The 17,227-nt window shown below is 41.1% G+C and overlaps 1 protein-coding gene across 2 annotated transcripts in view; it reads left to right on the top strand.

The window, feature by feature from the left end:
• The first annotated feature begins 841 nt into the window (after positions 1–841).
• Positions 842–17,227, top strand: part of EDIL3 (EGF like repeats and discoidin domains 3) — a 271,818-nt gene continuing 255,432 nt past the window's right edge. The window contains exon 1 of one of the 2 annotated variants that reach the window (XM_052700525.1): positions 842–1,167. In XM_052700525.1, the coding sequence (XP_052556485.1) occupies positions 1,101–1,167 (67 nt within the window). In that variant the 5' untranslated portion in view covers positions 842–1,100. The remainder of the gene's footprint in view (positions 1,168–17,227) is intronic. The other variant, XM_052700524.1, reaches the window with a different exon arrangement.

Below are 17,227 nucleotides of genomic sequence, written 5' to 3'. Positions count from 1 at the left end.
AAAATGCATTTAATTGCAGGCTCAGAAGTAAAAGCAGAGCTTTAGGGAAGAGCTGTCACCCTGCCACTTACCGGCACTTAGACGCAGACAAAGGGCTTGTAAGGAGACGTTGGAAGCTGTGCGATGTTAGCCATCAGGAGGGATGACTTAGCAGGTCATTCCGTGGTATCTCCCTGTCATATGCATCAGGTTGATACTGTCAAGTGCATTCTTCTCACTCCGTAACTACATTAACATTTAATTCAGTACTAACACGGGCTCTTTCACTAGAGGTGATGCAAAATACAAATATATGAAGAGTCTATTGTCTCCCACTGGACTATCAGTGCTTACTTGACCCTTCTAGCTCTATCGTCAACCTGTACAGGTCAGGCAGGAAAAGCAGCACCCATGCTGCCAGCAGTGGTACCATGTAAGACCTTTGCCCCCTTCATCCTCTACATGTCGGTGAATTCACCGCTTTCTGCTTTCCTGCGGGGATTGCTGTGTGGGACAGGCTGACACCCAGTCTGCGGCAGGGGGAGGAAGGAAGGACACTGATTTAGGATGAAACTCCCATTCACTACTGGAAGGCAGGACTTTCACCTTTCCCTCTGTACCTCCGGCAGCGGGACTTCCGCGGGAAGAGGGCCATCAAGACAATACCAAGCAGTGCAGCAGCAAAACACAAATGCCCGACCCCAACCACATCTAACTTTGCCCGTTCCCAGACTGGGTCCTGGGACACCTCGCTCCCCGCCTCGGCGGGGGCGGAGCAGGTGTCGGGGCGCGGCCGGGCAGCACCGCCTGCCACCGGCACCGCCCCTCGGGAGCCGCTCGGAGCGGGTTTAGCGACGGGACGGAGGCGGGTGCGCCGGCCAGGCTGGAGGCGCGGCGGCGGCACCTGGCGGGCGCGGCGGGGCAGCCTGCTCATTGCTGGTAGGGCGGCGGCAGCGGGAGCAGCGCTCGGCCCGGGGCCGCGCCGGGAGGGACCAGCCTCGCCTCTTGCATCTCGGGGAGGAGGAGGAGGAGGCGGAGGAAGAGAAGAAGGAGGAGGAGGAGGAGGCTCTGCTGCTGCTTTTCCGTCGGTAGTAGCGGCGCGGCTGCGGGAGAAGAGGAGGATGAGCCGTGCGGTGCTGGCCTGGCTGGTGCTCTGCGGGAGCCTGACGGCGCCGCGCCTTGCCCGAGGTGAGCGACGGGGACGCGTCGGGTCGCGGCTCTCTCGAAGTCGGCGCCCAAGTGCGCGGAGTCCGGGGGCGGGTCGTGGAGCGCCTCCGCCGCGGCTTTTCTCTTACTGCCGTTTACAGATAAAATACTTGCCTGCGTTCTAAATAGCCGACAAGCGAGCCCTCCTCCGGCACGTTCTGTTTAGAAACTATGCTTAATTATTGTGTGAGGGAAGAGCTACCATGAGAGATTAATCTAGACGAGCTGCTGAGAAGATTTGATAATACCCGCAGAGCTGTGCACGTCTCTTTTTCTTGCCTCTCCGCCCCCAGCCATCGGGCTGGGAGCCGCGTACCCAGCGCAGCGCGGAGCAGTTCGCGGGCACGTCCGGGGGTACGGCATCGCGGCAGCGCTGAGCAGCGCTCGGCAGGCGACCCGCCTCTCCTTAACTAGGGCATCTCCAGACGGAGCACCAGAGGCGCCTTCTCCGTCTTTTGTGCCTCCCCCGCTGGAGGAGAGGAAAAAAAAAAAAAAAAAAAAAAAAAAGTCCCAAAAGCCAACTTTAGAGGTTTCCTGGTTTTCTTTATTATTATTGGAAATAACCACTGATGGTTACGTGGGTTTTCCGTTTTCGTATTTAAAAAGAAAAAAAAAAAAGTTGCCGGAGCTCAGCTAGCAGCGGCGTGAGGCAGGGTGGGAGGAGAACGGTAGCCGCTGCCGCCACCGGCCCCCCTTTTCCCATCACAAGAAGCTCTCTGTGCCCCCACCAGTGCCCGGGAAGCAATGAGGGAACCCTCCGGAGGCAGGGACTGATGCTCTTTGTGGGGCTGCTTCTGTCCCTCCGAGCGCTGAGCGCTGGGAAGGCAAACAAACCTCTTGGGGCTGAAGACCTTTGTCTCATCCCGGTTGCGCCTTCCCTAAGCTTAATAGAACAAGTGTTATCCTAATGAGTAATATATTGTTTTCATTGACTTGGACCTGTTCTCACCACTATTTGCCTTTTTTTTTTTTTTAATTTTAAAATGAAGCCAATGTATCAGTAAAATTGAATATTTTATTAGATTCTAAATTATTCAGCATTGTAGCTTCTCAAAATCCAATAACATTCACTCAGTGGCAGCGAGCATGCGATGGCTTATGCAATATGTCCTTGTACCTGCGGTTTATGCCTAAAGTCTTTTAAACACAAAGTCTAGGCATGCCATAAATACTTTGCATTGGACTTCTGTACTACTGAGGTGTCTTCTTATTTAAGTCTATGATCTAGCAGTGTTTTTAGGTAACTTCAGAACAGAGAGAACTTGATAGATTTTCTAGAGACAAGAAATAGAAGGTAAGAATCCATTTGTTCTGCAATTGTTTAAGCTGTAATTGTTCAGCTAAAGGGTTGTCCTTGGCTTTCAAAATGGAACAGAAGGAATTTTTTTTTTTTTTTTTTTTTAAGCTGCAGCAGAATAAAATACTGCTTGACAAGTCTGACATAGTGGGTTAATTTTGCTCACTATTAAAACTTTTAATAGGTCTTCTCAATTCATGATAAGTAAAGTAACAAACTCTTTGGAGAGTGGTTTTTGAACAGCACAAAACTTTTTGTGCATCCTTTGAGTATGAGTTTATTTAGATAGTGAAGTAAAATGAGTATATCATGAACATCTGTGGTAAAATCATGTATGCTTTGGCCAGTTGTTCATTGCTTTCTTTGAGGGATAAATTCTACCTGCAGATCAAAGTTTGGTCGCATAGTTCATTGCTGACCAGTGTTTGAAGTCTACAGTCAGATGAAAAATACAAACTGTCTGTTCAGTAGAGCACTGAAAAGTAACGGTGATGATCAACTTCCTGTTGATAAATATCATCTCAAATACTTTCCTTACTTCTGGTGTTTGGAACATATATGCGGTGTTTCAGCATATCATTTTGATAAAGGGGGGAGACAGAACTGGGAGAGGGGCAGGTAATGAGTCTTTCAGTGAAGATGGGAATCTTCTTTGTGACTGGTCTGATAAATCAGGAATCTCATGCACTGTAACAGGAATCTGTTCTTCAGAGATGTGTTTATATGCATGTGTACAATGAAATAAGATTTCAAGGGTGCTGTGACTTCTACTACGCAGCTTGCAAGGAAGGTGTTAGTGCATTTTTAACAAGTGGTGTCCTTTTATATTCATTTCCAAACAGCTATGAAGGTTTACATTTGCTTTGGTTGCTGTTCCTTAGTCAAATCGCAGCAAGAGCAAATCCAGTGTTTCACTATGCAGTGGACAGGCAGTCACTACAGAAGTGACTGCAGAGTCTACAAGGGATGATTTCAGATGGAGGAGATTCTCATCTCATCTGATGATGATGAGATGGAGGACTGCATCTCATCTACAGAAGTTCCTTAGTCCTAGCACGGATCTTTTTGGAACAAATAAGCACAGGGCTAGCTATCGGTTTCAGAAGAGTGACTGAGGATTGGGATCAAATGGAAGGAAAACGTAATTTAGAACTGATGGCTATCTTAGTTCCCAGATTTACCTCATGGAATGGGGTAAGCCAATCAGCTACCATGATGATGATGCTGTGAGCAAATTAGTGTATTCCAAGCTTGTACATTAAATGCTTTTGCAAAGGGGTCTTCTGAAGGTTTTGCCATTTGAGTTGTCTTTATCACAGAGCTGATCCTTAAATTGTAATTGTGTGTTTTGACTTCACTTGATGTGGAATTTTTATGTATCGTGTGCCTAGAAATGATGCTGGTGTTGCCAAAACCAAGCAGATCCCATTCTGCTTTAATTCACAGCTGTGTTCTGTGAGCCTGAGATGAAATATTTCTGAACTTTAAAGGAACTGTTTCAGAGATGTTGCTTTTTCTCTGTTACAATGGGAACCTTCACTCCCTCTGAGGCTTAAAAGTGTATGTATAGCCTCTTCTGTGGCTGGAATGAGCTGCAATGAGTAAAGCTGCAGAGAAACATGAGAGGTAAACTGTAGGTTTGTTCCCATGTAGCTATACCAAAGGACTGAAAAGATCACAAACGCTATTAAAGGTCAGCATTCTTCTGTTTCACTGAACACCTTTGCCTCTTTGGACAGCATCTGCTTCTGTACTAACTGCTGACAGTGTGACCCTGCATAATGATTTCCACTGTTCTTTTAACAAATTACATTTGTATTCAAATTGATTTTCCATGACTGCTCATATAGCCTCCAGAAAGCATATATAGCAGATACGCTTTTGCATCCAGTGTGTCTGCTCAGCCTAGGACAGCATTTGATGTCGAGCCATTCTATCTTATAACTAGAATTAATAGTCATGCTGGTATTATTGTTTTTTGTATATGTGTTTTGTTGTTCTTTAAGTATCCAACTTTGCCTTTCTCTGCCTTGCTTATATCCTTTATGTTGTTTTTCAGAGGTTGTATTTTATACAGAGCTGTGTTTCAATGATAGCATAGTGAAAAGGATCACTGTATTATCTTGCCTCCCTCCCCCATTTTTCCAATTACCGTCCAGTTGAAAATCAAGGTAATGATCCACTTTGGAAGTTATTTCAGAAGACAAAAGCTTTGCATTAGGAGGCTGTTCTTTATGCCTCGAGCTAGCTATTTGTACAGCACTTATCCGTACAGCAGGGCTGGCATACTTGTAGCCAGATATCCCATCAGTGTAAGTAAAGGCAACGGAACCTGACCCTGGAAGAGTGATGTTTAGGGGACTGCAAGAGTTGGAGTAAGTCTGTATCAATCTAAAATGTTGTGAATCTCATTGCAGTCACTGTGTTACTGCTTTCTCTATTTTTTTAAAAATGTATGTATTTACTTCGAACTTACATGAGCTCCAGAGCCAGGAGTGTATCTGAAATCCTAGAGGATCATCCACATCACACTACAAATGATGTTTGGGTGCCCTGAGGCCGTGCTGCCTCAACTTAGAAAGAGTATGGACTGAACATCAAAATGACATTAATTTCTCTCAACTTTTTAAGAAATGTTTTCACACTGAGAGCGTATGTTTTACTTTTTATTATTCAGATGACACATTAGGAAATGAAGGATGTGATAAGGAGATGCAAAACTAAATCAGGATTCTAAGTACCTTAAGATTTACAAACTTAAAAACCCTGGAAATTGCTGTGATATAATGGAGGACCTGCACACATTTTTCATGTAAAGAGTTGAAGCAGGGATGTAAGAAGAAAGCCAATGAGAGTGTAAGTTCAATGCACTGTGTCAGTGATAATGGCTCTATGCTTCCTTTTTGTTTTACTAATCAGCAAGCTGTGTAACTTCCCATCACAGTGGGAGTGTTCTATTTTAAGTTTAAAAAACCAAGAAGTGAAATAGACCATGAGTTTCTGGTCTGAGCTGCAGGCATAGGGAAATTGCTCTCCTTGCTCGTACCCAGGGCAGGAGCATTGCAGTCCAGGTGGGAAGGCAAAGGAGTGAGCAAAAGATGTGGTCAGCGTGGGTCAGCTTTGGAGTGCTTCAGATTGCAGATTTGAATCCGAGCTCCAGTTTTGCTTTTGCACAGCTGGACTTTCTCAGCCTTCTTTTCTTCTTCCTTTCCTGCTTCCATTGTAACTCTTTCTTTTTTCATAATTGTTTTCAGTAGTAAACAACGCAAGGTTTGCATAGCCAGACCATAGCCATGCTGTCAGGAAAAAAACTACAGTTTAGACCTATGTGACTTCTTTGTCTTTGAGTATCTTTGATTATCCTCTGAGCAGTAACTTTGACAGAGCTGAAAGAAGTAGAAGACGATTGCTTTGCCAATTTTTAGCTGCAGTAATTTTATTTGCCAAGCTTCTGTGTAGGGAGGCTGACAGAATTTTTATAAAAACTACTTTTTTCCTATCGTTGTCAAGATGCTGTGTCAACCTGTGTAATTATGGAGAACTGTGACAGCAGTGCGTAAATAACAGTAATTTCTGCCCTGTGATTACTCATGTCTGTTGTAGCTTCGCTATTGTGGAAACCTACAGACAATTTAGGAAATACTTTTGGGTAAGTCTTGTAATGCAGCATGTGTGGAAAAACAGAAAACAAAGGAGGATTGATTTATTTTTAATATTCACATCTTCGTGTCCACGTCCTGTGTGTGCACGGCATCCTCTATCTCTGCTGGATATCACTGCATGCAAGCATTCCCTTTAATCCAGGCTTGCTCTCCGATTATTCTCTATTACAGTCCCATAGGCCATACCACTTTAATCTGTTTGCCAGTTTTCATTTTTCTAGCTAAGTATTATGTTTTCAGACAGTGGAATGGGCTTTGAGACTGTTTTTTTTTTTCTTATCCATACCCTTTGCAGCTTTGCAACAAACAGAGATGGAGAAAATATCATTTGCTGTGTAACTTGTCAGGTTCCTTATTTCTGTGAGAAATTGGGCAGAATTGCCTTACAAGGGCTTTTGTAGGTTAAAAAAAGATCTAATAGTTGATTGCTCTCAGGTGCTGTTCCAAAACTATTTAAAAACCTTTGAATATCCATTTATTTGAACAGTTTTAAGGAAAAAATTAGATTGATAGAGTGAGTTGGGAAATTTTGTGGTATTCTTATGGAAAGTAGCTAAAATATGATGCATTAGTTCTCTGCTATTGATTCTAATTTCTTAGATGTTTCTTTAATTTCCCTAGGTGTGATCAAGCCCATCCTGTTCTAACCTCTTGATTTCTTTCACCAGGCCGGTATTTAATCTGGAGTACTTGCACAGCTGCATGTTTTCTTTCAGAAATGCAGTGTCTTCATACCCTGAAACTTATGCATATGCTTTTGCTTTATGGTTCCTGTAAATGACAGTTCTTGTTTTTCCTTTTACTTAACTCTTCCTGGAAAGGTGGATATTGTTCATGAAATGAGCCTGCTACTGAAGTCACGGTGAACAGCCAGAGATCAGCTCCCTCCCCCCCGATCCCCCCCAAAGAAGGTAATTGCAGTAACATCAGGCACAGTCAAGAATGTAGTAATCTCAGAGGTGTTGCATCGTTGGTGAAATCTGTTTGGTGAAGAAATTAAAGCAATGTTCTTAACCAGAATTCTGAAATCTTCTGAGTACAAATATGTTAGTTGCTGTTTACCACTGACATTTCCCTTATTTCAGCACTGTTGATGGTCTTACACAGAGAAACAGTGCAGCTTTTTGGGCGACTTATGCCAGAGTCAGACACAGAAAGTGCAGGAGCTACTGGTGCAAGGAGAGCGATGGGAAGAGGGAGGGATGAGCAAGTGGTGTAGTGCTGTTGGAAACTGGATGTTCCCTCATAAGATTTTTGCAAGGGAAAAGTACAGATGCTTTTCTCAATGGCAGCTTTGATATTTTTTCACAAAAAATGCATTTCTGAACTTACCCTCCAACTCCATTTTTCACTAACGAGCTGGTGAATTTAAACCATTCTGAGAACTTAAACAAGATCATGTGTTCCTCTACCCGAGCTGTAAAATGTTACAGTCCTTCCTGCCCTTGTGTATAGGGAAGGCTGTTCTGAAAGTAATGCATCCTATTTTATGATGTCTCATGACACTGGAAGTGGAGATTGGTGGTATGGCAGTAGAAGTTGAACCTTTCTACCAGCATTCTGTTACACGTTGTTGCCGTGTAACAGATGGCAGCAGAGGGATAGTCTGACAGATTGGCTTCTGATGTGCACGTGAAACAAAGATGTGCCATTGAATTCCGCCATGTGGAAAAAATTGTGCTCATTAACATTCATCTATACTTGCTGAACTTTTATGGAGACAAACCAGTGGATGTGAGGCAATGGGTGGTGCATTTCTGAAGTGATGACAGCAATGGGAGAGACAAACCACATTCCAAGTGTCCATGCACAGCTGTCACACCATAAAATGACATCTTGATTAGCTCTTCCATGCAGATTGGTGAGTTACGACCTGGGAACTGTGTATGGAGATGAATATTGAAATGATGGTGGCTACATTGGAACATTGAGAAGTTTGCACCAGGTAGGTGGGTCCTGTGAGCTGATCACACAGGAACAGAAAAAACACTACACGCAAGTTTGGCTGGACCTGATGAATCAGTATGAGGCTGAAAGTGACAGTTTCCTGGATCACATCGTTACTGATGGTGAGACATGGAGTCATCACTATGAGCCAGAGCCAAAACTACACTCTGTGGAGTGGTGACATGTGAATTCCCCACTGAATTCTAAAAATGCAGCCCTGAGTGGGTAAAGTGATGTGCAGTGTGCTGGGATAAAGATAGGGTGATTCTTCTGGATTTCCTGGAACCTGGACAAAACCATCAACTCTGACCACTACACTGTGATACTGATTAAACTGAAGGTTCAAAATTCCAGTCAGGTTAGATAAGAAGACAGACTTTCTCTGGCAACATGACAACACCAGGCCCCATACCAGTTTGAAGACTGTGGAGCACACTGTCTGTATTGGCTAGACCGTCCTACTCATCCACTGTACAGCCCAGATTTGGCACTTTCTTCCATCTGTTCAGGTTAATGAAAGATGAACTATATGAGCAACATTTTCCTATTGAAGACACCACTGCTGGTCACCTCCACTAATGCAAATTTTAACAGGGATGGCACACAGACTGTTACTCATCGTGGTGAAAATGGTGGTGACTATGTAAAAAAATAACGTTGTTTAGCTGAGAATTTATTAAGTGGTGCTATTCTGCTCTTGTTATCTGTTGTAGTTTGCATTTAGAGTAGTTGATACATTCTATACTGTTGAGACCAGATACAAAAATCAGATCTATGACTACTCTTTGTGAGTAGTCATTGTGTTTCTGTCTGTGTACTTGTTGAATTCTTGTGGCTGTAGGAGCAAATTCTGTGTTTCTCCTGCACCTCCTGGTCCAAAGCATCTGCCTGCTACCTCACTGTCCTGGGGCCAATTATGTGCCAATTAACAAAAATGTCCCTGGTAGGTTATTTGATGAGGAAAGATTACAGTGTTTTTCTTCCCTAATTATTTTACACCAAATATTTAGTTTATGGATAAAGATCGCTCCCTGGCCACAGGCAGCAGGCAGGACGAGATGCTTTCCTGACAAATTCTCCCCTTGTTCCTTTCCTAAGCAAGTAAATTGATTTAAAGCTGCTGGTGAGCAGATGTGGCTCTGGCTTATCTTCTCAGCTAAAGGCTGAGCAGGGAGAGAGAGAAGCAGCCAAAATGTGTAAAACTTCATGCTTCAGTTACTCTACGAAACTCTTCAAAATGTTGACCTAAAGTATTTTGGTTGTTTGTTTTGCTAGCAGTTCATACACATGTGTGCATGCTGAGTCTGGAGCACCTTGCCCTGAACGCTGTTGGTTCCCCATCCCTGGAGGTGCTCAAGGCCAGGTTGGATGTGGCCCTAGGCAGCTTTGTCTGCTGGGAGACAGCCCTGCCCATGGCAGGGGATTGGAGCTCGACGATCTTTGAGATCTCTTCCAATCCACAACACTATATGATTCTGTGGTTCTATGAGTATTTACTGAATATGTGACTTGATGAGGTGCCCTGACTTCATGAGGCAGTGTACCCCATGTCAGCCTCACACCAGCTGTGGAAGAGCTGTGTCTCTTCCTGGGGTTCTAGTAGACAATTTTTGATTTATTTTTAATGTCTTTCCACTGCAAAGCAATCTGCAACTAAAAATAGATCCCTTGCTTTCTTTTCAAGTAGTGAATTGTGTTTATGATGTTACCCTTCATGAAAAAAATCTGGATAAAATTTTAAATCCCCACTAAATGTTACTTCCAAGGCAAAGAAGGGGAGGAGGGACATGTCAAATCTGTGTCCCAAGGTAACTGGTAAAGATCACTCAGATTTGATGTCGGTCATTTTTCTGAACCAGGTTTTTCTTCTAAGGCAGCACCATTTTCTGATCTGAAGAATTCTGTATCAAGAAACATTGGGACAAGGAAATTTCCATCTTTATGTTTCTTTCATTCTTCAAGATTCGAGAAGGTATGCTTTCACCCTGTAAACCCTGGAAAATTCCAGTCCGATAGATACTGCTGCTGCTTATGATAGCATCTTCCACAGTAATCTTTTGTCTCACGTTACACCATGCTTTTATTTTCTTCACCTGTCTATTGAAGTATTCACCTTCCAAATGACACAAAGAGAGTCCGTGAAGTCTGAAAACAAGCATCATGTGGGAAGGTGTCTATCACGAAGAAAAATAATGAGATTTGATAACATGAATCTGCAAAAAGCCAGGATGTTAGGTCCTCTATAAAGTAGACTCTTGCATTACAAGCACTACAGCTGCTTGCACGTGGATTGTAGTGCATGTGTATGTGAGCTGTTCGCATGCTGGTGATATTTACACGAAGTCTTGCAGGGATTTCACAAACAGCTAATCTTCTCAAATTGCTGTTTCAGGAGAACTCTCAGCTGGTGTTATTCCATGTTCTTGCTTTATTACTGCATATGCAGAAGATTCTCATTTCTTTTTCATTTTCAAAATGAAGTGTTAGAAGCTTTTAAAATTCAAATTGCAAATACGTATTCTGTTTACAGTGTGGTACATGAATTTTGTAACAGTTGGAATAATTTTTAAAAGCCTTTAATATAGGATCTCAGAACAGATTTTCTGTAGAAAAAGCAGCTTCAGAGCAAGTGTAGTTTTGTTCTGCCCATTTTCCTGTTAAGATATGGCAGTAAAATTACTGAAGATTTTTTTTTTTGACATATTGCATCTGTTCTTTGAAAGAGAACAGCATAAAAGACATAAAATTACTGTTCTGGTAGATTACAAGCTATAGAGTGTATCTGCTGAAATTGACTTTGTAGTAGATGCTTCTTTTAAATCGATGCAGTTTAAAAATACTAACTTCTTTTGGATCATACCTTCCCTGAACGATGCAATAGTGCTGCATCGACCTGTTCTTCAGCCTCATAGGCAGTGCCTCAGTGCTGAGCTCTGAGGAGCAGCCCCAAGGCTGCAAAGGGATATGAGCACTGATACTTGACCAATGGATGGGTTAAAATACTTGTATGTAAGACTCCTGCTATTGCAGACAGGGTGGAAAGGAAAAGTATTTACTCTTGACCTTCTTCGTGGCATAGTACAGCCTTTATTTTCCTGATGAACATGGAAGAAATTGTCGGTATGGAGTTTGTGGTGGTGTTCCTAGGGCTGTGTAGATGTGCTGACATGATCCTGACAGAGCTTGTGGGTGATCAGTCTGTCTTAAGTGGTGTGAATTGTAAAGGAATGTCTTGCAGGGGAGAATGGAGCATTACTGCATGACCATGCTGTTCTTGTGGCAGCTTTTGGCTTTTTCTAAAATTATCTATAAGCACCAACACATGACAGGTCTTTATACAGTATTTATGTTCTGCAATATTTAACAAATTGTTGATAATGGTGGTGACAGTTATAAAGAAAAAAAGCATTTTGCATTCAGTGCAGCCAACTCAGTCTTCCAAATTTTCTGGGAGCGTTTCCCTGCATTAGAAATGACTATATTTATCCTTGGTATCTGTATAGTGACCTAGTTTATTTATCGCTAACTGCTCTGAATTTTTAGACTGCCTGTGCTGTTGTCTGGAAGAGCAAAGAGATTTTTATTTGTTTGTTTGTTTATTTTTGTGAGAAGAGGTGCAGTTCTCTTTTGTTTGCTTGGATTTTTTATTTCTTTAAGCCTCTGGCTTTTACAAGATCCTACTTTCTTCCTTTGAACAGAGGCTTTCTTTGCAGTTTTTCCATTCTCCTGGAATTCTCCTGATACTCTGAAAGCTTTCTACTAGATCTAAAAATTACCACTATTACTGGAATGGCCAACGACTAGAATCAGTGGATATTGCAGAACAGTTAGGGCTGAAAGTTCAGGCAAAGCCTTCACTTTGTCAAACACAATGTTATTTGAAAATGTTTTTCATATTTAGCATTTTCATTGTACGTTAATCTGCTGCTGCTTTTCTCTGGATTGGAATTTTATTGTTTCTTTTGTATCCTCTTCTTTTTTCTTTTCCTAATGTTGAACTGACTTGAGCTTCTGGATTTCTGATTTTTCAATCAGTTCTTCAAAGACCAAGAGGTCTGATAGATATTCATCCAAAATTGATGTTGGAAATAGGTCACTATTCATGTTTAACTCTTTCAGGAATCTGGATTTTTGTGGCTGATGTTAGTTTTGACAACCCTGTGATATCTCTTTTGAATATTGTGGAATAACTTTACACCAAAGCTTCCTCTAGATTAATGCCTGCAGCTTTGCTGAAACCATTATCTGTTTTGCAAGCTGTCTCTCCGTGTCCAAATCCGGTAATTAAGTCTCCAAATCATGTATGCCTGCCTTTTTTATTATGATAAGTAAATTTTTGGGTTTCATGTTTTCCCTTTGGGAAAGAGCTGCAGTAGAAAACTCACTAGAGGATTAAAATCTCTGAAATTTTGGTTTGTTGCATTACATTTTCTGGTTTGGACTCATCTCTTAGACAAAAACAGAGGAAAAACTGACAGCACTGCATTAGATGTGTTTGTTCCCTAATTAGTGCAAGTTTCTTCGTGGTGTGATACGGAATTCTTAATTTGGGTTGCTTCACCTCTGATTTTGCAATTATAGGTACCAGGAAAAAGAAGTTATTGGAGATTCTCTGATAAGGGATGGATGCAGCCATCTTTGAACCTGTTATCTTATCATGGCTGTTTGGGGTAGTACAAAGAGATTGAGGCCAGTGATAGGAGGCCTGGCAAAGAAAGTCTGGAGTCATGGCTGTCTGGGACAAGTGATTTAGTGTGATACTGCATGCAGAAAAGAGATATTAAATGCTGCCTTTGCCTTGGTCCTTCACAGCCAGATCTATAGCTATTCCCACATCCAACATGGGCTGTAATAAATCGGATGAAAAAGTTGGTTGGATGATGGGTCTTGGAGGGCAGTTATTGATATTGGCTTACAGCAACTGGGGAATTGATGGGGTCTGTCTGGTTATTCGTTTAACATCTTCATCCATTACCTGGAGGAAGTCATGGGGGGCTTTTTGAATGAATATGTGAGTGACACAATTTACATAACCACAGAATGCCCCTGAGGGCAGGGCTGCCACCCAGAGAGGCCAGACTGGGTGAAAGGGGTAGCAGGAATCATAAAAAAGGGACAAATACAAAGTGCTGCCCTAAGAAGGGAGAGCTGCTCTAAGGTGGTCTCTTTGGGATACTCAGCTCAGGAAAGACCTGGATAAACTAAGACATAAGGTCAGTGGAGATCTCCGTAGTAGTCAGGACTGAAGACTGTGCCCTGCAAGGGAAGGCTGCAGGACTGTGGCTGGTCAATCCTGGGAGATTTTGGGATTCCAGTGGCAGCCCCAGTGTATGTAGGAAGGAAATCAAGGAGACTGAAGATGGACTCTGCATAGTAGCACATGGTAGGAGAGTAGAAATTTGTTGTTTAAATTTGATCCTTGCTGTAGGGCAAGCGTGAAGAATTATGCCCCTTCCAAGACCCCTTTTGACCAGTGATGTGAGATTCAGATGGTTTTGTACATCTACTCTTCTGCAGAATACTGAGTTGTTTTTCTTTTCCTTTCTGGTAGAGGTTGAGGTTGATTTTATGTGTATACTGCCAAAAACAAAATCTTAAGATCTGCTGCAGGGTACATCTGGTATTTTTTTTTTTTCTTTCTGTTTTTGGTTGCTGACTTATATTAATGATACACAACAATTATAAAATAATTGAAGCAATGTTAAAGCAAGCTGTAATTTTCAATGCGGTTTTGTTTGGTGGTTTTCTTTTGTTTTTTACTTTTTTTGCTTTGCAGTTTTCCCTTTGCAGTTTTGTGATTAGGTGTGCTGGCAGTAAGAACCTGAAACCAAAGATTTACTTTCATTATTAACTTCCCTTTATGCTTGTTTATGAAATATAAACGGAATCAAATGGTTGACAATACATAAAAATTCTCCCTGAACATTTTCCTCCTTGACATGTTAATCATGGAAACATCCAGTTTCCAGATTGCGACAGAAAAACATCTTTTTCAAGGATATTGGAATGAAGTTATAAGTCTACATTTTAAAATGCAGTCTTGATTTGGCACAGAAGATCTTAGAAACCTCCTGCTAAGATGATGAGATTTACAGATTTAAGATTCAGTGATCATGCAAAGAGTTTAATAGTTCTGCTGATATGAGTGTTAAGGGAAGAAATTAAAATGCACTGAATTGGTGATTCATTTTGGTTACGCTCTGGGGAAAGACCAGACATTTCCTAATAATTAATTATCTAATTTAAAACCTCCTTGTTTCTTGGCTGAAGTAAGAAGCTAGCTATTTTGTAAAATAAAGCAGCTGATCTTTAAAACTAATGGGAAGTGCAGTTATATTTTTCAGAAAAGCTATATGCTCTTCAGTTCATGAGGCTCTGCTTCAAGGAATTAGTTTTGAGCAAATTAGCCGGTAAAAGAAGGTACCTTGAACTGATTTATTAATAAATGCTATGTATAAACAGCGATCATCAGTATGGCAGTCTGCATAGGAAGAAAAAAATGTGCATGAATTAATTGCACAGTATTGGTTACTGATCATTAATTATGTGCTGTCTCTTACTTACATATTAAATGCTTCTTTTATTTGAAAAACGAATAAATATGGCTTGAATAAGCTGAACAGTTATGGAAAGTTTTCATTGCCTTTGATTGCCTTATTGCAAGTAGAGAGTGCTTAGTATTATTTACAGTAAAAAAGACACAGTCTTGCAATGCTGCAGATTCTGAAAATGTATTCTTGAATGTAAACATTTTGCTGTTTATTATGGAAGTTATCACCTAGAATTATATTCAGTGTCAATATTCGAATTCCTGTAGTTTCCTCTAGTTCTATAGGGAATATCTCTCAGCCAAATGTGCCACTGTGAGAACCCTGATTTATGAGTATCCTTTCCATTGTTAACTTTTTCATTACAATTCTGAAATGGTGCCAGTGATGCTGATACGACATTGGTGGCATAATGTGTGGAGGATGCTTATTATCTTTGACAAAAAAGTTGCTGATTTCTGTTACTCCTATTTAGTGCATTTGGCTGCAGTAATAAGTTGACTGTGTTTTATTTTCAAGCCATTGGCTTGATTTTCAGTTGTGCTACTGCCATACTACTGTTACTGTAATTTGAAGTCTAGTGCATGAAATTGCTTTGCAAATGTTACGGTTGATAATTGGGCTAGGCAGTACTTTTGTTTTTGAAAGAAACTGTTTTGAGTTGCGGTAGAGCCAATGACGTGGTACAAGTTTTCACGGCTAGTTTTTTATTAAGTAAATCTGTACTGCTGGCTTTAAATATCTCTAATCTCACAGTCTCTAGGGGTGCATCAGCTGGCACCACTGCATTGTATATAGCCAACTGTACGAGGAAACAAATGCCAAAACATTGCAGCTTAAAAATTCTGGCGGTACATAAGTGGTAGCTTAATGAAGACAGCAGTGGTCAAAAAGGCTGTAGTGCTGATTTGCTATGACTAATGATGAGTGTAATAGTATGACAAGGAGAGTTTTAAGGATGGGTTCAGAGAAAATGAAAGGAAGCTTTGTTGAACTTCTGAGCGGGGAAAAAAATCTTTCCAAGGCTAAATGGCAGTGTGGAAGAGAATGAAACACATGTTGATTTGGATATGACTTCTTGAGTACATGGGATGTTCTGCTAGACTTCTTGTTACTGAGTAAGAGATGATATGTTGGAAAGATCCTTTCAAAGAGCTTTGAAAATACTGAGTAGTGACATAGGCTAGATGTGATAAGAAAGGTGAGAAAATGGAGTAATGATCTAGTTAAAGCAAAATGCTTGTATAATACTCCACAGTAGTATTCAGAAAGTCATCATCTATTCCATTTCTGAAAGCACAAGTGAAGGATGACAAATCAATACAAATTCAAGCAAATGAGAACTTGTGATAATTAGCTGTGCCAGTGGATTGGAAAGGCTGTTTCTTACGGATGTAATTAAAGGAAAAATTCAGCAGAATGTCAGCCAGCAATGATCCCAAATTTCTCCCTTTTTAGAACCAAATGGTGAGCAAAGAAGGTGATCAGTATTGCAGTGTTCTTGTACAGTATAAGCTTTTGTAATTGAAGATTATTCACATAAAGTGAAGCAGTACAGGTATCTGAAGTCTTAGAGGGAGTAGTTTAATTATTAGTTAAGCTAACAGAATGAAATAGAAATTTAAACAAGGGGTGATGAACCTGTCGTAGAGATTTTGGTGGGGAAAAAAATTGAATTCATTTCAGTCTTAATCCCTTGTGACTTTTTTTTAAAGGGAAAGAGTATACAGGAAAGTCACTTATTCAGAAGGATTCCACTATTTATGAAATGTGGGAAATAGCGAGCTCCCAGAGCAATGTACATACACAGGAATTACACTATGCAGGGTTGAAGATGTGAGATCCTGATACTCTCCACTCAAGGAAATGAGATCTAGGTGCCTTGGTCAGGTGTGCTCTGAATTTATCCAAACTAACCTGAATAATTAGGGGACTGCAGCCTTGGAAAAGTCATGCAGTCAACAGAGATCATTTCAGATTTAGGTCATGAAGGCCAAGGTGTTCGATGTTTGTGGTCAAAAAACACACTGTCAGTACAAATGATATAATATTAAACAAAACTGAAAGTATCATCAGCCTTTTTATTTATTTATTTTTTTTTAAGTAATCTGATAGACGATTTAATTGTATTGACTTTCAGAAACTTACTTATCTTAGGCAATATCTGAGATTTTTAGAGAGCCATGTGTAATGACTCAACTCTTTAGGTACTAGGACATCTTTCAAGAGAAAAAGAAAGAAATGTGATATTGTGTTATGTAGCATTATTCAGAACTTACTGGTTCTGTTTAATATCTTTATTGATTATGTGGATGAGGGAACTGAGTGCAACCTGAGTAAGGTAACAGATAACAAGCTGAGAGGAAGTGTTAGCCTGAAAATATGAAGCCCCCATGGGATCTGGATTGGCTGAACAGAATAATGAAGGTTGGAAAAGACCTTTAAGATCACCTAGTTGAACTGTCCACCTGTCACCAATATTGCTCAATAAACCATGTTTCTAAGTACTACATCTACCCTTTCCTTAAACACCTCCTGGGATGGTGACACCATCACCTCCCTGAACAGCCTATTCCAATACCTCACCA

This window comes from Tympanuchus pallidicinctus, unplaced genomic scaffold, assembly GCF_026119805.1.
Source record: "Tympanuchus pallidicinctus isolate F22 unplaced genomic scaffold, pur_lepc_1.0 scaffold4, whole genome shotgun sequence".
NCBI classification, from domain to species: Eukaryota; Metazoa; Chordata; class Aves; order Galliformes; family Phasianidae; genus Tympanuchus; species Tympanuchus pallidicinctus.
The sequence above is the reverse complement of the archived record's forward strand: the minus strand, read 5'-3'. Positions and strand labels throughout refer to the sequence as shown.